The sequence below is a fragment of the Anas acuta genome, chromosome 3 (genome assembly GCF_963932015.1).
Source record: "Anas acuta chromosome 3, bAnaAcu1.1, whole genome shotgun sequence".
Taxonomy (NCBI): domain Eukaryota; kingdom Metazoa; phylum Chordata; class Aves; order Anseriformes; family Anatidae; genus Anas; species Anas acuta.
In genome coordinates, this window is record NC_088981.1 from 80,598,115 (window position 1) to 80,616,177 (window position 18,063).

General features: G+C 38.6%; 1 protein-coding gene across 3 annotated transcripts in view; it reads left to right on the plus strand.

Moving 5' to 3' along the window:
- Positions 1–18,063, plus strand: part of RNGTT (RNA guanylyltransferase and 5'-phosphatase) — a 183,509-nt gene that overhangs the window by 142,162 nt on the left and 23,284 nt on the right. Inside the window, exons 14-15 of one of the 3 annotated variants that reach the window (XM_068677986.1) lie at positions 9,652–9,718; positions 12,534–17,045. The exons of 1 other annotated variant lie outside the window; for it this stretch is intronic. In XM_068677986.1, the coding sequence (XP_068534087.1) occupies positions 9,652–9,718; positions 12,534–12,596 (130 nt within the window). In that variant the 3' untranslated portion in view covers positions 12,597–17,045. Of the gene's footprint in view, positions 1–9,651; positions 9,719–12,533; positions 17,046–18,063 lie in introns of those variants that run through there. One more of the 3 variants, XM_068677985.1, reaches the window with a different exon arrangement.

The following is an 18,063-nucleotide window of genomic DNA, read 5'->3' on the forward strand; positions in this document are numbered from 1 at the left end:
TAGGAATTGTCATAATACACATGTCCGTGATCCATGTAGACAAACGATTTTTGTTCTTTACTGATTTTTTTTCTTAAAGGGGAACTGTCAGCCTCCTAGATGATTTTATTATACGTCCACGTGTTCAGTACTCTTTCACACCAAGGCAGTGTCAGTGAGCTCCCATCTAATGATGTGTCTTGTGATTAAGTATTTATTGGGTTTGAATTCGCCCTCATTTGGCATAATTCAATTACTCCTTCCTCTTTTCTTCTGAGAAATGAAATACAGATCACCTGATCAATCTCTGTTTTTCACTGCATTATCAAAAATATATTGCTGCCAACTCATTTATTTAGGATACCTTATACTTTGATTTAGAGTGGTTTACAATTTGTTTTCTGACAAACTTTTGTGCCCATAATCCATCAACTCCTTGATGGGTGATAGTCACCTCCCTGCAATCTGGAAGTGCCTTTTCCTTAGTTCAGAGTTCTCCCTGACTTTGGCCAACCTGCAGAAAGGTCTGGTTGGAAGTGTTGGCTGCCCAAGTCTGGCAGTACCACAGGGTTATGCCACCACTGGTGCAGCATGCAGGGCACTGGGAAAACCAGGAATCTGTTGGAGCAGCTGCTCTGACAAATGAAGGGCAGAGTGGGAGAGATGACAGCCAGATGAGACCAGCCCATCACAGCTTTCTTGCCAATATTTTGTTGTGGTCTTTTCAGCAGTAACACCCTGTGTTAAAATTGCTGAAAATTTTGATTTCCAACTCTGCTCGAATGATTTAGAATAGTTGTGCAGGACATCAGTTTTTATTTTATTTTATTTATTTTAATGTATTAAAAATAGACCAAAGGCAAAGAAATGACAAAACCTTACATGAAAAGGAAGTTCATTTGGCTTCAGAATTGAGCCTTTGAGTGTTTGGAAATAACAGTTCTAGTTGCCAGGTTCACACACATTAAAATACATTCCTTAATTAATGCTAATTTAATTCCCTAAGTCATACGTGCAGGAGCACCTATCTTTCACTGCAGAGGAATGTAATGTTAAGGTGGAATGGGTGATTGTAAATACGGTATCAGCCTCCTCTCAACGTGATGAACTTTGCAATCTAGCTAAAGTTGCCTGCCTTTGCTCTGTAACTTGCTTCATCAGCAGACTTTCTCTGTCCATGACTCTTTCACGTCACTAATAAATATATTAAACAGTCTGTTACAGAAATTGCATAGTTCCTTGGCCTTTGCCAAGATGAAAACTGACCGTTTATTCTGCCTTTCCAGTCCCTTAATCAAGGCTTGATCCATAATAGCAAGTAGCCTTTTCCACATAAAAGTACTTACTGCCTAGTTTTATTATTATTTTTTTTAAAGTATATTACTGTGGGAGACTGTAGCAGAAGCCTTTTGGCAGTCTGAATCGATTATGTCAGTGTGGTGCCTCTCCTGTCCCCTCACTCCTTTTTAAGTGCTCTTTCATTAAGATGATCAAAAGAGAAGCAGATGCAGCCACAGTGTGAGAGCAAGGGATGCGCAACCCCGTAAGTAGTGCAGCCACACATGGCCAAGGTGGGCATGCTGAACGATGCTGAGCTAAAGGGCAGGACTCCAACAAGTTTGCAGAAATTAACCTATTTAGATGTTAAATATTTATATTTATTTGCCTATTTGTTACTAGCAATTCAGACCCTACCTATTAAGAAACGTGGATTTAAGAATCTTGGATATATTAAATCTGGGTTTGGTGGTTTATTTCACTTTGATTATCAAATAATTATTCCCAGAAAACATCCCCAGAGCTTTTCTTTTAGTACCTCTATTTCTGCAGGCATTTCATGTAGGTAACTTAAAAAAAAAATAGTTTCTGACTAGGTTTTTGTTTTTCAGTAGGACAAACAAATGGGCTAGCTTTCCACAGTGCCCCTGTCTTACTTAGTGGCTCCTTCTATTTCCATAGATCAAGTGAATCTCTTGAATTTGTATAGGATTTGTACTTGGATATACTTGAGATTTTGTCACCACTATCTCATTTATTTCTTCTTTATCTTATTTGATATTAGGAGTTTAGTATATTAGGATTAGGAGTCCATTATTCTTAACTAGCTGTGGAGACAATTAAAATGTCTTTATTTTGACTTTGGAAAGGCTGTAGTTGGATGCCTTATTTTATGGAAATCTCTTATTGTAATGTTTAGTGTTATGGTGTCAATTTTTAACTTAATTCTTTGTGTTGAATCTGCAAGTTTTGTGCGTTTTGTTGGTTTAAAAGATGGCCAAGCTGTAAGGACCTTATGGGATAACCTAGAAGGTGGATTTACAGAGTTGCAGTGAATCCACTGCTGGGTACATGCCAGCTCTTGTTTTGCAAGATGTGGATAAATGTGGGGAGAGCTGCTGCACAGCCCATGTCAGGAAGCCTTCCAGCAAGTTGGAAATAGTTCCTAACTGCTGTCCTGTATTTCAGTGAGATGAGAGGGATGATATTCAGAAAAGAAAAAATGAGGTTTACTATCCGAAATAGATTCTAATAGTGAAATCTCTCAGACTATGTAATAATCTCCCAAAGGAAAAGGCAGGCAGCCTCATTTTTCAGATAATTTATGGCCAGCCTGGCCAAATTGCTCATTATACTACAGGGAATAATATTCCATTGGTGAAGGAATGGCCGTGATTATTTAATGGGTACTTTTTGTTTCTATTTACTTGTCCTTTCTACTTTTTATGGATAACTTGTATGTAAATGGAGTCAAAATGCTTCTTTATGTGATCTGCTTGCAAGGCAAAGCCTGGACAAACTTTAAAATATTATCAGAACCAGGCATAAATGCAGCAAACAAAAGAAAGTCCTTTTGGAAACAGCTAATGGTACGGTTAAATTTATAAGTACAAGGATGTTTTTTGAAAATCTCTATCTCTGCATTCGTGTATAATCTTACCCCTCAAACAAAACTAAATAATAATAATAAAAAATAATTAAAATGCCAAAAACTCAAGCAAGAATAATGTTGATTAAACTCTCCTAAGTCAAAGTAAACCTTGATACCAGTCACTTTTATTCTTTTTGATCCCGATCCCCAACCACTTACAGACCATTGCCTCAAATACGAGGTCCTTTTGTTTTGCAGTTTGGAGCTCTTTAAATGTCATTTTTATTGGGTTTGGCACATAGCCGTGGTGAGGTTATTCAGTGGCAGCATGTCTTTCAAGGATCAGTTACTTGCTAGATTCCTGCTATCAATACTTAATGACAGACAGTGATTTACTGTAGGAGTGATGTAATTCAGCGAAGCCTTTCAAGTAGGAAGCATGGGAGCTTTTCCTATGGAGGGCAGTTAGCATGTAACCCCGATATTTTTGCCCAAGTTGTGTGTGTTTCAGAAAGCAGCACGGGTATTAATAAAACTGATAGCCTACACTATTAGAATACCATAGTGGGGAAGGCTGAGGGTGTTGAATTCAGCTCTGTAGCTTGTGCTGCCCGCTGCATTTCCTGCTCCATGAATATTACTTAGAATGCAATTTAATGCTAATTGCTGTCACCATTAACTTGGCGTGGGATATTCTGCAAATTCAGAATTCATGGAATGGAAAGGTTTTGCTTAAATTACCTTGGGCATTTTATTGCAAAGATGTTTTTAACATTGTAAAATTGTTTACAGTCTATTCTTTTAACACTTCTATCCATTCCCAAGCTTTTTACTTTCCAAGTTCAAACACATTTCTTTTTCATCTCTTCTACATAACCAGCTCTGCTTAATGGCTTTTTGTAGTCACCTCATCTATTTTTTTTTCAGTATGTGCTCATAATTTGAGGGAAAATGTCCTAAATCAAATATACAATCTTTTGCCTGTTCTTTACCATGATGATTACACTAGAATAGCATATATTTGTCCATCAACATTTTATTTTTCGTGCATGACTGATGAGTAAAAAAATTGTCATAATATTTCCACTACCTAAAAAAAACGGTTTGATAAATACACCGTTGAATGCAGGGAAAATCTCTTCCTTCTTATACGTGAAATCCCCGCATTTCCATTGTCAATATTCAACACACAAGATTCACTGCTGAATAAATGTAAACTCTCAATACGTATATGGAGAGCCGTACTCTCAATGGCACTCAAGCGAAATTGAATGCACGTTGTTTGCTAACCATATATGCCTGTCAGATTAAATTCAAAAGCTTATCTACGCAGATTTTTTTCAGATTTTTATAGGATCCTGTTATAAAAACTTCTCTATTTTATAAAACCAAGTTTCATATTTTCACTCTGTTACTGTTGCACCAGCCTTTGAGACAAATTAATTAAATAATTAACTTTATTCAATTTGAAAAAACATTAATTCTTTAGAGTATCAATTTTTATAATTCCCTTTTCATGGTTTTCTGATTTTTTGTTGTTGCCTTTTCCTTGAATTTGATGCTCCAAGGAAATACATCCTAAGAGTTGAAAAGCAATAGGGAATGATTGGCTTGAACAAGAAGCAAACTATAATTGTAATGTAGCTGTGGTAGAATACAAAAATATAGTTCAGGAGTTTAAGAAGCAGCTTCTTTTTTGTGGTTAAGATACTGCAGCACAGTGTGCTGTTGTCCCTCGCAGTTTAAGTGAACACAGGATAAATGTAGTATATTTATTGTATTATTAAGAAGACATTAGCAAGATTGTGTGGATATGACAGCCTTTCTTCTGTGCCCTGGTGCTCTATTTGTGCTCTAGTCATAGCTCTGAAATAATTTGCTTGTATAATGGAATACAAAATTTGTAAAATTACGTATAAAAGTTACTTTTATCTTCGAAGGTATGCGTCAAAGCCATTCAAATACTTTTGGAAAATGTAGTTATTGAACTCACAAAGGGTTGCTTCTGCTCTCGGGGCAGTTGTTCATTTGTGTTTTTAACTCAAAACAGTCATTTCTGCCTAAAATGTGACAATGCATCAGGAGAGATTTTTACAGATAGTTAAAAGCATACATAGAGCATAACAATGAAATTCTTTGTATGTGCTTATCAGAGAAAAGGTATATTTTAAAATGAAATGTAAAATTGGTCAGGTAATAACTAATATTAATCCCTTCTCCATAGTTATTTTAAGTGTGGGAGTTCAGCATGAGAGAGTGGTCACATTGATTTTCCTAAAATTTTATCTGACTGTCCAATTTACATTTTAAACATCTTTTTTTTCTCATTCCAGCCTTAATCATTCACTAATGCATATGCAGAGATACTCTTAGCAGTAGAGGTATGGCTGTGCACAAGGGTCAGGTCAGTAGCACTGCTGAGCACCAGGATTGATTTTTTTTCATTCAGTTTTGCTTCACACCCAGTCCATACTTGGTACACAGCTTCTCAGGACTGAAACCTTTTCACCAGCAACCTCTGTGAAGACTGCAAATGTCTTTTGGCAGCATGTGCAGGATGAAGTTGTTAGATCAGATCCTCAGTCCCATTTTAGCCACCTGTAACTGCTTCTGACTGTAAAATGGAATTAGAGCATGTGTCTTAATCCTGTTAATCAATGAAATCAATGATATTTTTGTTTAATAGTATCTACCAGGGTGAAATCCCTTCCATGCAGACAGCAAGGGTGTTCCAGGTGGTTGCAAGACAGTGGCAAAGCAGGCAACAGTCAAGGATAAAACCAGCAGTACAGAAGCAGTACAGGACCCAGTGAGTTATGTGAAGTATTGAACTATTCATCAGCCACGATGGCTGTCGAGATACATTTTAGGATCGCCTAATACAGATCCTGCAAGATACCATTTGATAGATTGTCATAAGTTGGATTTTGATGAACGTTACTGAGGAAAATCAAGGGAGAAGTTGCATCTCCTGTTTCAGACGGGTAGTTAATAACCGGAGCATTGCTGTAGGCAGTTCTGCATGCCTCCTGCTGCTTTATTTCATGCAGCTTTTCATCTTGAAAAAACAGATGTCTCAGGCCCATCTGCCTGCTCGTGTCTCACTGTGGCATTTCCACCTCCCTGATGCCATGTACCTTACCTCCTCTCAGCCCCTCTACCGCGCGCGTTGGGTTTTTTCTCTCCGTGCTCTCCGTGTCCCCGGCCTGCCCGCTCTCTGTGCTAGAGCTGCGAGTCTCGGCGCTGCCCCTGTGTCCCCGCACGATGCCCCACGGGTCTCGCAGCAGAGCAAGCACAGGAGCTGCTGCCTCGCACAGGAGCAAGTTACCGCGTTCGGCTCACCTGCAGTAACTTGCTCCTGTGAGAGGTAGCGGCTCCTGGCTCCACCCCTGCTCCTGCATTGCTCTGCATGCCCCTTTCTGGAAGCCCACGCTCCGCACAGCAGCACTAGGATCCAGACAGTCCACTCACTCTTTTGTTCCAGATTCCCTGCTGTCTCACTCCTCCTTATTCCCAGTTTCCTTTCACCCAGCCCTTAATCCTGGTTTATACTTGTTTGCATTCACCCCCTCACATCACTGTTGCCACCACTCTTCTGTATCTCTGTACCCACTCCTGGCTGATCCTGCAGTCAGCATCCTTCATGGGCACACGAAGCCTGGCTCCTACAGCTGGGGTTTTCAAAACACAGCCATGCTTTTGGTCACAGAAGAGGCCAAATCTAGGATTTTGAAGGCAGAAAACAGGTCGTTTGGTAGTAACTATACGACAGTGTTTTCTTGGTACTGGAAAGCCCTGTGTGACCTTGGCATTATTTTGCCAAAAGTCAGAAATGGTCCCCATACTTTTTTTTTTCCTGGTGTTTTTATGAAACAGCCCTAATAGGCATGTCTGGATGGATGGTTGCGCAATTTGGTATATGGGACGGGAGGACAGGGACTGTAATTCTCTGTATGGACAGCACATCTGAAAGAGCTGCTGCTGTTTGGAATGACATTTCATACTTTTGTTCTATTTTATTATTACTTACCAAAAAAACAAAACAAAACACTGTATTGATAATGTATTGAACGGAATATACTGCAAATAAAATACACTGCAATCTGTAAATTAATATTAGTTTAGGCAACTTTGTATGTTGCTGCATATTTTAAAGTAAAAGTACTGAAGTGCCTGTCAACATTTGCTTTTTTGATTATTATTTCTCATAATTTTAAGGTAATTATTTGAATGTGAAGTCCAAATCTGATCATTGCACTGTGAAGCCAGTGCAATGGTTTCCTAGGCTGGTATTGATCTCAGGCAGTGAAGTCCAGCTGTTGGCAGTGCTGGGCTTGGGGACTGCTGATGTGGTTTGGAGAACAGAACTGTGAAAATGAGAAATTAGAGAAGAAACAGCTCTGGTTTTGAGAAGGCATTGGCATAATGACCCTAAAAGTGTTTCTACTAGTCATGAGACTTGGAATGTGTTGATTACTCAGGCTGTTTGGGGCAGGGGGGAATATTTCAGGACATGAAGTTGTGTTCATTTTGGGATGTTCGTTTCAACCATGAGTACTTATGGTATGGAAGGTGGACTGGCTTTGTGGTTATGACTCCGAAATGCAGAACTCGAGAGGAATTGTGAAAACTAAAGAATGTGGCCTTTCATTTAAGTGAGATACAAGTAACTTGCACTTCCCTAAAAAATTCCCAACATCGCATTGAATTTTGAAGTGACTTGCGAATACAGATGAAAATTTTTTAAGTGAAACGCATTTCGGCTGAGGTGGTAAAAGGTGAATAAATAGTAATAAGCTTGTACTTCTGTGTCATTACCAGTCATAAAAGGAAAGCAATCTTTGCAGTGTGTTCTGGCTTTGGATGTACACCAGGGGATGGCAAGTTAAGTAGGGACAGCTATGTTGTATTCAGAAAAGACCAGTTTTAAGGTTCCCTAGCTGTTCATTACCTTTAAATAAAGCCATATAAAGACTCAAATATATAATGATCTGTCATTTCTTTCCAGTAAATAAAACAACATAAAGAATAACCATGTAAGAAGAATCACAGTGTACATCACTTCTCTTTTTTTGGTCCCATACTAGAAGTGCAATTGTTGTTGTTTGTTGGCTTGTTTTTTTTTCTTTGCCTTAAAAAAAATAAATATGTGCAGTTTTGTTAAGAATACTTTGTTGCATTTAGTTGCCTCTTATATGGTGGCATACCCCAAATCCTTTTTATGGATTCTCTTTTTAACCTTTTTCACTGATTACTTTACACGTTCCTTTTCATTTAGAGAAACCTTAAATATTTTCTGAATTTCCTTTATGCTCCTAGGAGAAGATTTGATCAATACAGTGGCTTTTTCAACTCCAGAGACCTGTGTTCTAAATGAATTTAACTTATTGTGAGTGAAAATGAATTTGACATGCTCATCCTGGCTTCTGTATGTCAATACTGCAGAACCATTGCAAAACAGTACAGGGCTTCCAGAGCAGGTGCACTAATGGGCAAAGTGAGAAGGTCGCTTACCTGTCCGTGGTATGACTGATTTGCTCTGATCCTTACTAGTCTTTCCTTCCTTTGGGTATTTCCGTCAATACCCAGGATATTTTTGTATACACTATCTAATTACAAAAGGATTTTGAAGATGATACACGGCTTGACACCACATCTTGCAAGCTGTGTTATATACTTGAGTGTTTCGACTTTGCCATTTTGCTGAGTTCCACCAATTCCCACTGTTAGTGAACCAGTTTTAAGGTCAAGCGTATCAGTTTCAGAACTGGGAAGAATCAAAATCATGCTAAGACGCGTTCATTGTGTGGATTGAAGGTCAAAAGAACAGGTTGCTGTCATCTACGTTTATATTTCCTTTTGTTTTTAAAATTTGAGTTGAGAATGGTGAGAAATTAGTTGAAAATGACAACCAGATTATATACAGAAAAACAAACAAACCATGTAGCTCACTATGAATTAAAGATATATACATGATATGCATGCCTAAAATACAAATTTTATTGAAAAGAGACACCTTTTGCCTTTGCTTAGTGAGGGGAAAATAGCAGTCCAGTCTGAACAGCACAATGATCTCATGCGCTTCCCTCAGTGATGGGCTTGTCTTCCTGTTCTTAGGAGTGGCCTCCTAATGGTCCTCTGGTATTGGGAGTCGGTGTAGTAGTAACACTGACTTGCCCAGTAGCTGCAGAAATCAAGGTAATTCTTATTAAAAAGCACCCACATTCGAGTCAACTTATCCCACCATCCCTTTGAATCTTGGTAGTGCCCGTAAGGACTCTATAGTTGAAGAGAAGAACTAGCACAAACCAGATCTAGTTCTCTTTGTATTTAGGAAGCCCTTAGACAACACAGCAGAGATTCTCCATTATTTCTCTTCTTTTAGTGATGTCTTTATAATACTGTGCATGCTTTTATTTGTCCTAATCTTTGTTAACTCTTAGGCCTGCTGAATGTATTTATTATTAGCCTGTGCTCTTGCTGTCTCTTTGTCTCTAAGTTCTCCAATAAATAGATATGGTACATTCCTGCTGTTCTTGTGTCTTATTGAGTGACGTTCCTCACAAAGGAGCCTGTGAAATTATTTTGTTGAAGAGCTTCTTCACAGTAAACACAAATTACCAGTGCATATCCATCTTTAATGCGTCCTTCCTTCTTGTACTTGTTCAAGTAGAGTTGCGTAATTGTATTTGCAAAGGTAGCTCTTGCTATCATAATGAACTCCAGGAACAACTAATGGGGATGCAAAAAGCTTATGGATATAAAATGATATCTTAAAAGACTTTTTTTTTCCATTTTTTTAGGCTACTCACCCAGAATGTTGGTCTTCTTTATGTTGGAAACTTTGACAGACCTTTTGCACAAATTAAGGTACGATTAACGAGTAGGGGGGAAGGGGCCATTTAACTGATTTCATTCACTTCTGTATGTTTTCAGTCTTAATATAGAGTACTTCAAGTGTATCGATACAGTTCCAGCAAGAATAATGCGAAATAGTGCAGTTTTTGTGTTGTTTACCATATTCTGGGTTTTATTTTAGTTACGACTGCATACTGCGTACTTAACTTGTCAAAGAAGTTTAGTTTTTTCCTCTTGTCTTTTGATTAATTTTGACTCTGGTTTAATTATGAGAAGTAAAATGTTCTTTTAGGTTACCTTGTCAGTGACATTTCAAACAAAGCCACTTTGGAACTCTGTAATTCTTCAAGTGATCCTTGACAGGGAAGGACTGCAGTAAAAAGCACAGATTGTTTTCCCAGTATTATTGGATTTATTATGAGAGGCTCATACAATTGCTGGAAGATCATTTGTCTTGTGTGACTTACTGTTTCTTTTCCTTCAGTTGAACTACAATAGTTTCACATTTCTAATTGCCAGTTGCTAATTAGTTATTTTCAAGTCACTTGCAAACAAAAATGTCTTACAAGGATATACGGTCTGCTTCTGATGAGCATCGCTGGGATTTTTCTTAGGAAAGAGAGATAGGCATTAGCATGTCAGTCATTACAGTGGGATGTGGAAACATGATCTCTATTTTAGAATGCCGAAATGCTCATGTGTCCCGAGTGATACCACTAAATACTATATATCCTGCACTCTTGGCAACGTTGTACCCTCCATTGAGTGTACACTTTTATGCCTCTTGATTTTAAAATCCTTATTATTTTTACACTAAGAAGAAATTTAATTTCTAAAACTCAAATGTGTGCCCTACCTTCAACCTTGGTACTGTTTTCAAATTGCTTCAAAAGAACATATGCTTGCTTTTCATCCTCCCAGTTCCTACATGTATATTACTCAGTTTGGTAAGCAAACAATCCAAAATGTTTCTGGCACCAAACCTTGTATTGCAAGAAGTTTCTTCCCAAATTAGCTAGTATATTTTTTGTGATAACCCTTTTATAATAGTGCTTGTTTAAATGCTTTGTATAAGTAAATAAAAGGTACAAACATAAAAAATACAAAAAGATACCGAGGGAGTCTAAACTCACTTGGTCCAAAAAGCTAAGTGTAATCACCTTGTCGTCTCTGGAATAAAAGATAATATGTTTTAATAACCTACACCTCTATAAACTACACCTTTGGGTGGGTAATCTGGCAGTTGTCCACCCAGTGAAGGTCAGTCCTCCTTTGAGATGGATGCCAATTTTGTGAGGGCTGCCATTAGGCTCCATCCTGGTAAGATATTATCCTTTATCCATAAGCAGCTAAGGAGTGAAAGTGCCTGAGGTGAGTGATTATTCCTTTTTATTTTTTTTTTAATATTATTTTTAGTTTTAGGAACTGGCCTCTCTCACAGTCATCTCTTAGGAGTTACTTCCCTCAGCTTCCCTTCCCAGAGTTAATCAGGGAGCTTAACCCTGCCTTGAATGACTAATCGTAGGTGTTCTCCAAGATGTGACAGCATTTCTCTTTCGGAGTGCTGTGCAAGTGTAATTGCTAGGCTGAGGAGAGGAGGTAGAGCCCTGGCAGGTTGCCCAGGCAGCAGTGGAAATATTTTGTCCTTCCATGGAAAAACGACTGGCACGATACAACCAGCTTCTCATACTGTTCTCCCTTCCAAATTAGGCCCCCTTCCCACCCTCACCTACCTCATCCACTTCTAATAATGAGCAGCAAAACGAGGGGGGCAGTTCTGCATGGCTGGGAAGAATTTGTAAATTCACTATTGCACTCTGCAGCCACTTCAGTTCGCAGCAGTACCATCACCCTCACTTGCAGCCAAGGAGAGGCCCTTCTGCTCACACCTCCAGAGCAGATCCTGTGCAGGATCAAACTGCAGGACTGTGTGTCATATCGTGAGTAGGGAAAGAGTGCAAAACCAGCACATATGCAATGCATGCATTCAGTTTCCTGCAGTTTGCATCCAGGGCCTTCTCTGCTGGAAGTTGTACCTGCATGCTTGGGCAACTTTTGTTGCATCTTCTTCCCTGAACGTGCCTAAGTGATTTTCCACTAAATTTTCAATATTCAAAGTCATACTGTGATTACGAGTTACCGTATTATTTTATTTCTTTTAAACTTGTTACCTGATACTTCAATTTGGTTCAACCTAAGCCTTATGTCAGGAGAAATGGTTAGCCATTAGAGTGGTTATTCTCCATGCATGACTTTATCCTCTCTTTCACATCACCCCCAGTCTTGTATTTTCCAAGCTACAAAAACTTAATCTATGCAAATCTCCTAATTGCTCCCTGTCTCCAAGCCATTCAACATCTGCAATCAACACCATTTAAATTCTTTGTATCCTTCTGTGTTTCTATTGTTGCATTTTATAAGGTAGGCAATGGCACAATTTTAAAGATAGAGGCTCAATTATATTTTCTTTAATATTTTCTGTTCGTATCATATATATACATATAGTGTAATGCTTGGTAAATATCTGATATACATTTAATTTGAGTGCGTTCATATTAGACTTTGTAATTTATATTGCTGTAGTCTCATCCTAAATATTGCATTTGCCACAGAATAGGCAATCTGGATATTCAAAATAACTTTCAGTTACCACCTAGGGAAAACAAACCTTATTATCTGCTAAATTAGTGTAGAATATAGAGACGTGTTTGAACAAGCTAATTCCACGTGGCTGCTCTCTCTAAAGAGTAATGTTTATTTTTGGAGCTATAGGAGCATATATGGGCATGTATTTGCACACTGCTTTGTTTCATTTCTGGTGCTAAAGGTAATCCTGAAGTCCTCATTTGTCTCCGGATCATTTCTTCTGTGGTTTGCAAGCAGGAAATGATACACAGCTAACAAACACAATGCGGTTCTTTAATTCAGACTCCTCTCTGATTGCTTGGAGATTCTAGAAAATGTCCAGCCGCCCGACAGCAGCAGAACTGAGTGATGAGGCTGCAACTTCTCAGAGATATTCAGCATCAAAAGTGGGGAATAATAATTCAGGTTAAGAGACAGTGCTGCTAAACAAAATGTGCGTGCTCTGGAGGTGTGCACTGGTCCCTTGGAACTGTTGGCACAAGCTTCTCTCATTCTTCCTCCAGTGGTTTTTAGGTTTTTCATACGTGGTTGCTAATGGTGCCAGCAGTTAAAAGACTTGTGAACCAAACTTTGTCCTGGAATATTTATATATAAAGGAGAGTCTTTGCAACCTTTTATTTGGATCTGCTTTTGCTCACTGTGTGATGGATTGGTCTCTCTCGATGTATAAATTACCAAGTCATGTTCATTTGCAAACATCCGAAGTATTAAGGCCTTCTATTAAGATATGGCATTTCTTGCCAAACGTGTGCATTAAGGAATGCCCCAAACCACTACACTCCTCTGTCAGTGTAGATTTATTACTCTAAGTGAACCATTATTTTTACAACAGTACTTCCAATGCATTTTTAGTGCACTTTCAGTAGGACAAATAGGAGTGTTACCAGCTCTTTGAAATATTCATAGTAAACATATAACCTGCCATGTTAGTACTCATAAATTCATGTTTCAATTTATGTACATTTAAAAGATTGCAGAGAGAAGCTCCTTATCAAAGTGTTTGTTTGCAATTGCACAGAAGTTTTGATTTTCCGGGACTGTACAGGAAGATAATTGTAGCAGTGTCTTTGATGATGAAGACTAGAGATGGCAAGTCTGTGAAATGGTTTCGCAATACTGATGCCTCTTCTAGAGATGATTATTCTATGTCTTTTTTCCTCATATGCAGTAATTCATTAATATTTATATATATTAATATTTATAATGTTTCTGAGACATAGATGAACTGGTAAGATTAACTGAAATTACCTATCTCCTGGCTTGCTTTCAGAGATATTAGTGGTAGTGCTTGATAGATGTTTGATCTCTGTGCTTCATTATACAAAAGGAATGTGAAGCATTCACTCCTGAAGATTTTGAATCCTGTATCTAGTAGCAGTTAGATTAGAAGATGTGAAAAAAAAGAGTGTTTTTCTGGCTAGAGGGATCTGCCTGGAATTTTTCTTTTCCTATAATGTAATATTCTGTGCCTGTTCGTAGACACCATAAGATTTTGTATGTTGCTACTTTGAACAGAATTAATGATGCAAATCTTTAAGTTACTGCCTGAAGTTTGTGGTTGCTCTTGTTCTGGAGTAATACTCAGTGGGTTTCGGTAAGTTCAATAGCTCATAAAAGCGATGGCTGTTCCGGTTAGCTGGTGAGAGCACTAAGTGAATTAACGATTTGAAAGTCAAATTTGCTGTGGCAATGAATTCCCATTTTGTTTTTCAAGGCACTGCCCTTTAAGGTTATATTAAAGGAATTGATTTCATATATGGTAGTTCTTATTTTTTGTTTCTGAATTAAATTATTCTAAATGACTGTTTAATTCTAGCATCTGTTCAAAGGTACTCTAGGACAATTTCAAACATAAATATGTTTGCTTTTTCTATCTCTTCCCATTTAGGTAGCTGTGTTGGTAATCACTGTCATATTCATCTGCATTCATTCTATGAACTTTGGAACAATTCAGTAATTTGCACTGCTTTGGGATCTTATATGGTCACTTTTATTAAATATTTCTTGGACAAGAAAGCGGATGAAATGACAGGATGACATCAGTTGACATTAGCTGGCAAACGTTCTTAAATCTATTTATATGAGTTATTGTTAGTGTTCTTTTACGAACAGTGAAGTTGATCAAAAATTTTATCATACAAACGTTGTGGTTAGAAGTAACTAATGTCATTATGTTCCAGCATACATAATAGTCACATAATAGTGGTGGAGGGGTACATTATGGGATTTTTAACCTATTTACAGAACAAGAAGTCTTTATAACATGCATGACCCATTGCTTTTCAAATAGAGATTTAGTCAATGTAGATCAGGATGAGAACTTAACTACACTATATCCACTAATTATAAATTCTATAGAGGAAATGCTATCGCTTCACCAATTTATGAGGATTGAAAGTTTGTGCAGTTCAGTTCTGAGTTGCTCCTTGGATTAGGGGAAGCTGTTCAGTACGCTGTGTTCCCCATTATTAATCAGTAATGAAGCTTCTGGCAGTCTTTACTATTGCGTTAATGACTAGTTTCATTTTGGGCTCTTAACACAGTAAATTACCATTTAAATAAAGATTAATTACTGCTCTTTTATTTTTGGTATTTTAAGAGTAGTTATTAAAAAGTTACGTAATAAATACTACTTTGTTCAAAATAGAATTGTTCCACTTCGTGGGATGTGAGGGCGGGTAGCGGTGCAGAGCATAGTTTGGAAATAGCGACGGGTTCTTAATATTTCGCTTCTCTGCCCAGATTGTGAAAGTTTTAGGTTTGCTTACGGGGGATTTTCTGCCGAAGTTAGAGCAATCTTCCTGTCAAGGACTAGTAAAGAATCGAGCTCTGTACCACGACCTGCAGCTCGGTAACCATTATCTGAGGTTTTATTAAGCTGAGGGGCAGCGTGGCTGAGCTGGCTAAACCTCCCACCTATACTTTGGGACTGCAGTTTGGTCCCAAGCTATTATTTACCCAACCGTCTAATTTTCCCTCAGCAAATACGCTTTTAACTTGAAACATGGCAAAGCAGAGCAGAGCCCTCGCGGGGAGAGGCCTTGCCTCAGGATCATTTCTTGCCTCAGGATCTCAGGTGGTTGCCTCAGGATCATTTCTCTGATCGCCTCAGCACCAGCAAGACCCTCCAGGCACAGATCTATCCACCTTTACTGTGAGATCTGCAGGCAGCTGACCGGTGACTCAGAGAATTTACTGCAATGTTCTCAAGAGCCGAAGCAGCTTCAGTGTGGCTGTTTCACCTTTCTCCAGACGCGGAGGATGAACTCATGTCTGAGAACCAGGCTGGACCTCGTCTGTGACTCCTTCAGCGAGATCGACCAGCTGTAGGTGATTGCTGAAGTGATTGGCCACAATTTTCAAAGCAATCTTTTCAAAAAAAAAAGAAGACAACAAAGACATGACTTGGTGAAAGAGGTGCTTTCCATAGACCTTTTCTTGAGGTAGATTAAGCTGGGATGTTTTCCCTCCCAGGGTGCCAGTGGCTTCTCCTTCCAATTAGTGTGATCTCCGAGCTCGGTGGAGTGCCTCTGCCCAGTCCAATCACAAAGGGCAGATGTGGAGAGCCTTGGTAGGGTGTACAGCTCTTCAGGCTGTCTGGAAGTTTAGGAGTAGGGTTAGTGCACCTTTCCCCATCCACTCAATTCCTGTCCTGACAGAGCTCCACAAAAACAGCGTCGTGTGTGTGGTCTTTCAGCAAAATATGTCTAAAAGTTTTCCTTCTGTGCCTGCTGGTAGACAGTAATGGTATGTTGGTACTCTAATTACACGAGGCAGTGCTTATTGGCCTTTGCTAAATATTGACAGAGGTACTTGCTTGCAGTGCCACAGCAGGAAAGGATTTCTAGTTTATCACCGTGAAGTCGTAATCTGAGTGTTGCTGCTGCTGCTGCTCCCTGTATTATTTTGTGCTGTTAGTGCACTTTACGTGAGATCAAATGCAGTAGAATAAAACATAAGGATATCACGCCTTCAACTCAAAGAAAATAAGTGGTTACCTTGTCGTATCTTTGCAGTTCCCTCTTGTCACCATTACCCACAAAATAAGCTGTCTACACGGTTTAACCATCAGTTATTAGCGTGTCCTGGGGAGTGCAGTTCTGTCAGGCAGGCCGTGTATCACTGGTGGAGCTACCCCAGAATTAATCTTGAGAACATGCTTAGTTATTTTAATAAGTTAATAACTTTATTGATGAGTTTAGTGTGGTTGAGGATTATGTGTACAGAAGTTGAGGATTCATGGACTGATTCACATCCTGATGATGACAGTCTGAAAGCAGCGCCAGGACAAAAGAGAGGCAGCCCAGGGAGTGACTGAACTTTGGCTGTAGGTAATAGGCTAGGATGAAACCTAATAAAGTATAAAAATATGCAGTCACAGAAACAAGCACGTCTGCCATCTTGTGAAGCTTCCTCATTTGTCAGTGATGTGTCTCTGAAAAAGCAGTGGTTGTTCACAGGGGAGCTAAGAGAAGTGGGTTTGGTGCAGCCATGGAAAAAGGCAAATACAGCCCTAGAACCTCTGGACTGAGACGTTCCTGAGAAAAAAGAACCAGGGATTTATCTGTAGGTTCTGGTTGCTCACAAGAAATACAGGTTTGTTTGATGTAGTTATTAAGTGATATATCACTTAACGTCTGAACATACTCAAAACTAAAAACTGAGGACCAGTGATAGCAGTAAAAAAACATAAGGAAGTAGAAAACTGCTCTACCCATTGAGTTTGTATCCTGTAAAGAAGGTGAGGGAGAGGCTAGAGAGAATTCACTGAACAAATTAAAAGTTAGAAAGTGTTGTAAGGTGCTTGCGAGAAATCACGCGCTGCTGATTCCAAAGTTGTGTTTGTTAAAGGTAGCAAATTTGGCTGCTTTTTTAAAAATAGCATCCTTTTCAACTATTATTTTGAAAATTAAAAAAACAAAACAAACAAAAAAAAAACACATGCAAACATATAGCTTAATTCTTTATCTCTTGACTTCCTTTCACTTCTCTACGTGTTACTGTTCTTTGTTGCAGTTTTTTCTCAAAAGCAGTTGCTAACACCTAGGGGCAAGGAGTCCTGACTGCCCACATGTTTGTAATATGGAATATTGGAGCCCTCAGCCCTGCCTGCAAATTGCAGACACTAATAATATAAATTAATAGCAATATATTTTGTGTGTCTGTTTATATTACAGTAAGTGCCAGCGTACAGTGGGCACGTTTGCTCTCTGCAGACACGCTGCAAAATAATAAAAAATACTAAAAAAAACCACCAGCATCGGAACTGGTGATGTAAACAGAAAAAGAATAACAACGAGGAAATCTGCCTGAGCACTGGGAAAATGAGGCAGTTTATTTTGTATGCTGTCACAATCGCTGTCCATAAGAACAAAATGTTAATGAGCTATAATTTCATAAATTCCCTGTGTTCTGCTGGATCAGATAGTCCCCATTTTGCTTTTTCTCGTGATTATGCCCATGAATTTAGTTAACAAATTTGTTCTTTGTCAAGTAGAGAGTGTTCCATAGAAGTCCACAGAATTAAGAAGATTACCTCTGCAGTTTTCTGTTGTTGCTGCCAATAAGATAGAATAATTGGTGCTTGGTTTTGGACTATGTTTTTTTTTTTGTTGTTGTTGTTGGGGTTGGGTTTTTTTGGCAGCTTTTGTTGTTTCAGCATGTAGTAGGTTTTTTGAAAATCCATCCAAGTTTGTTCTTGCTAAGCACAG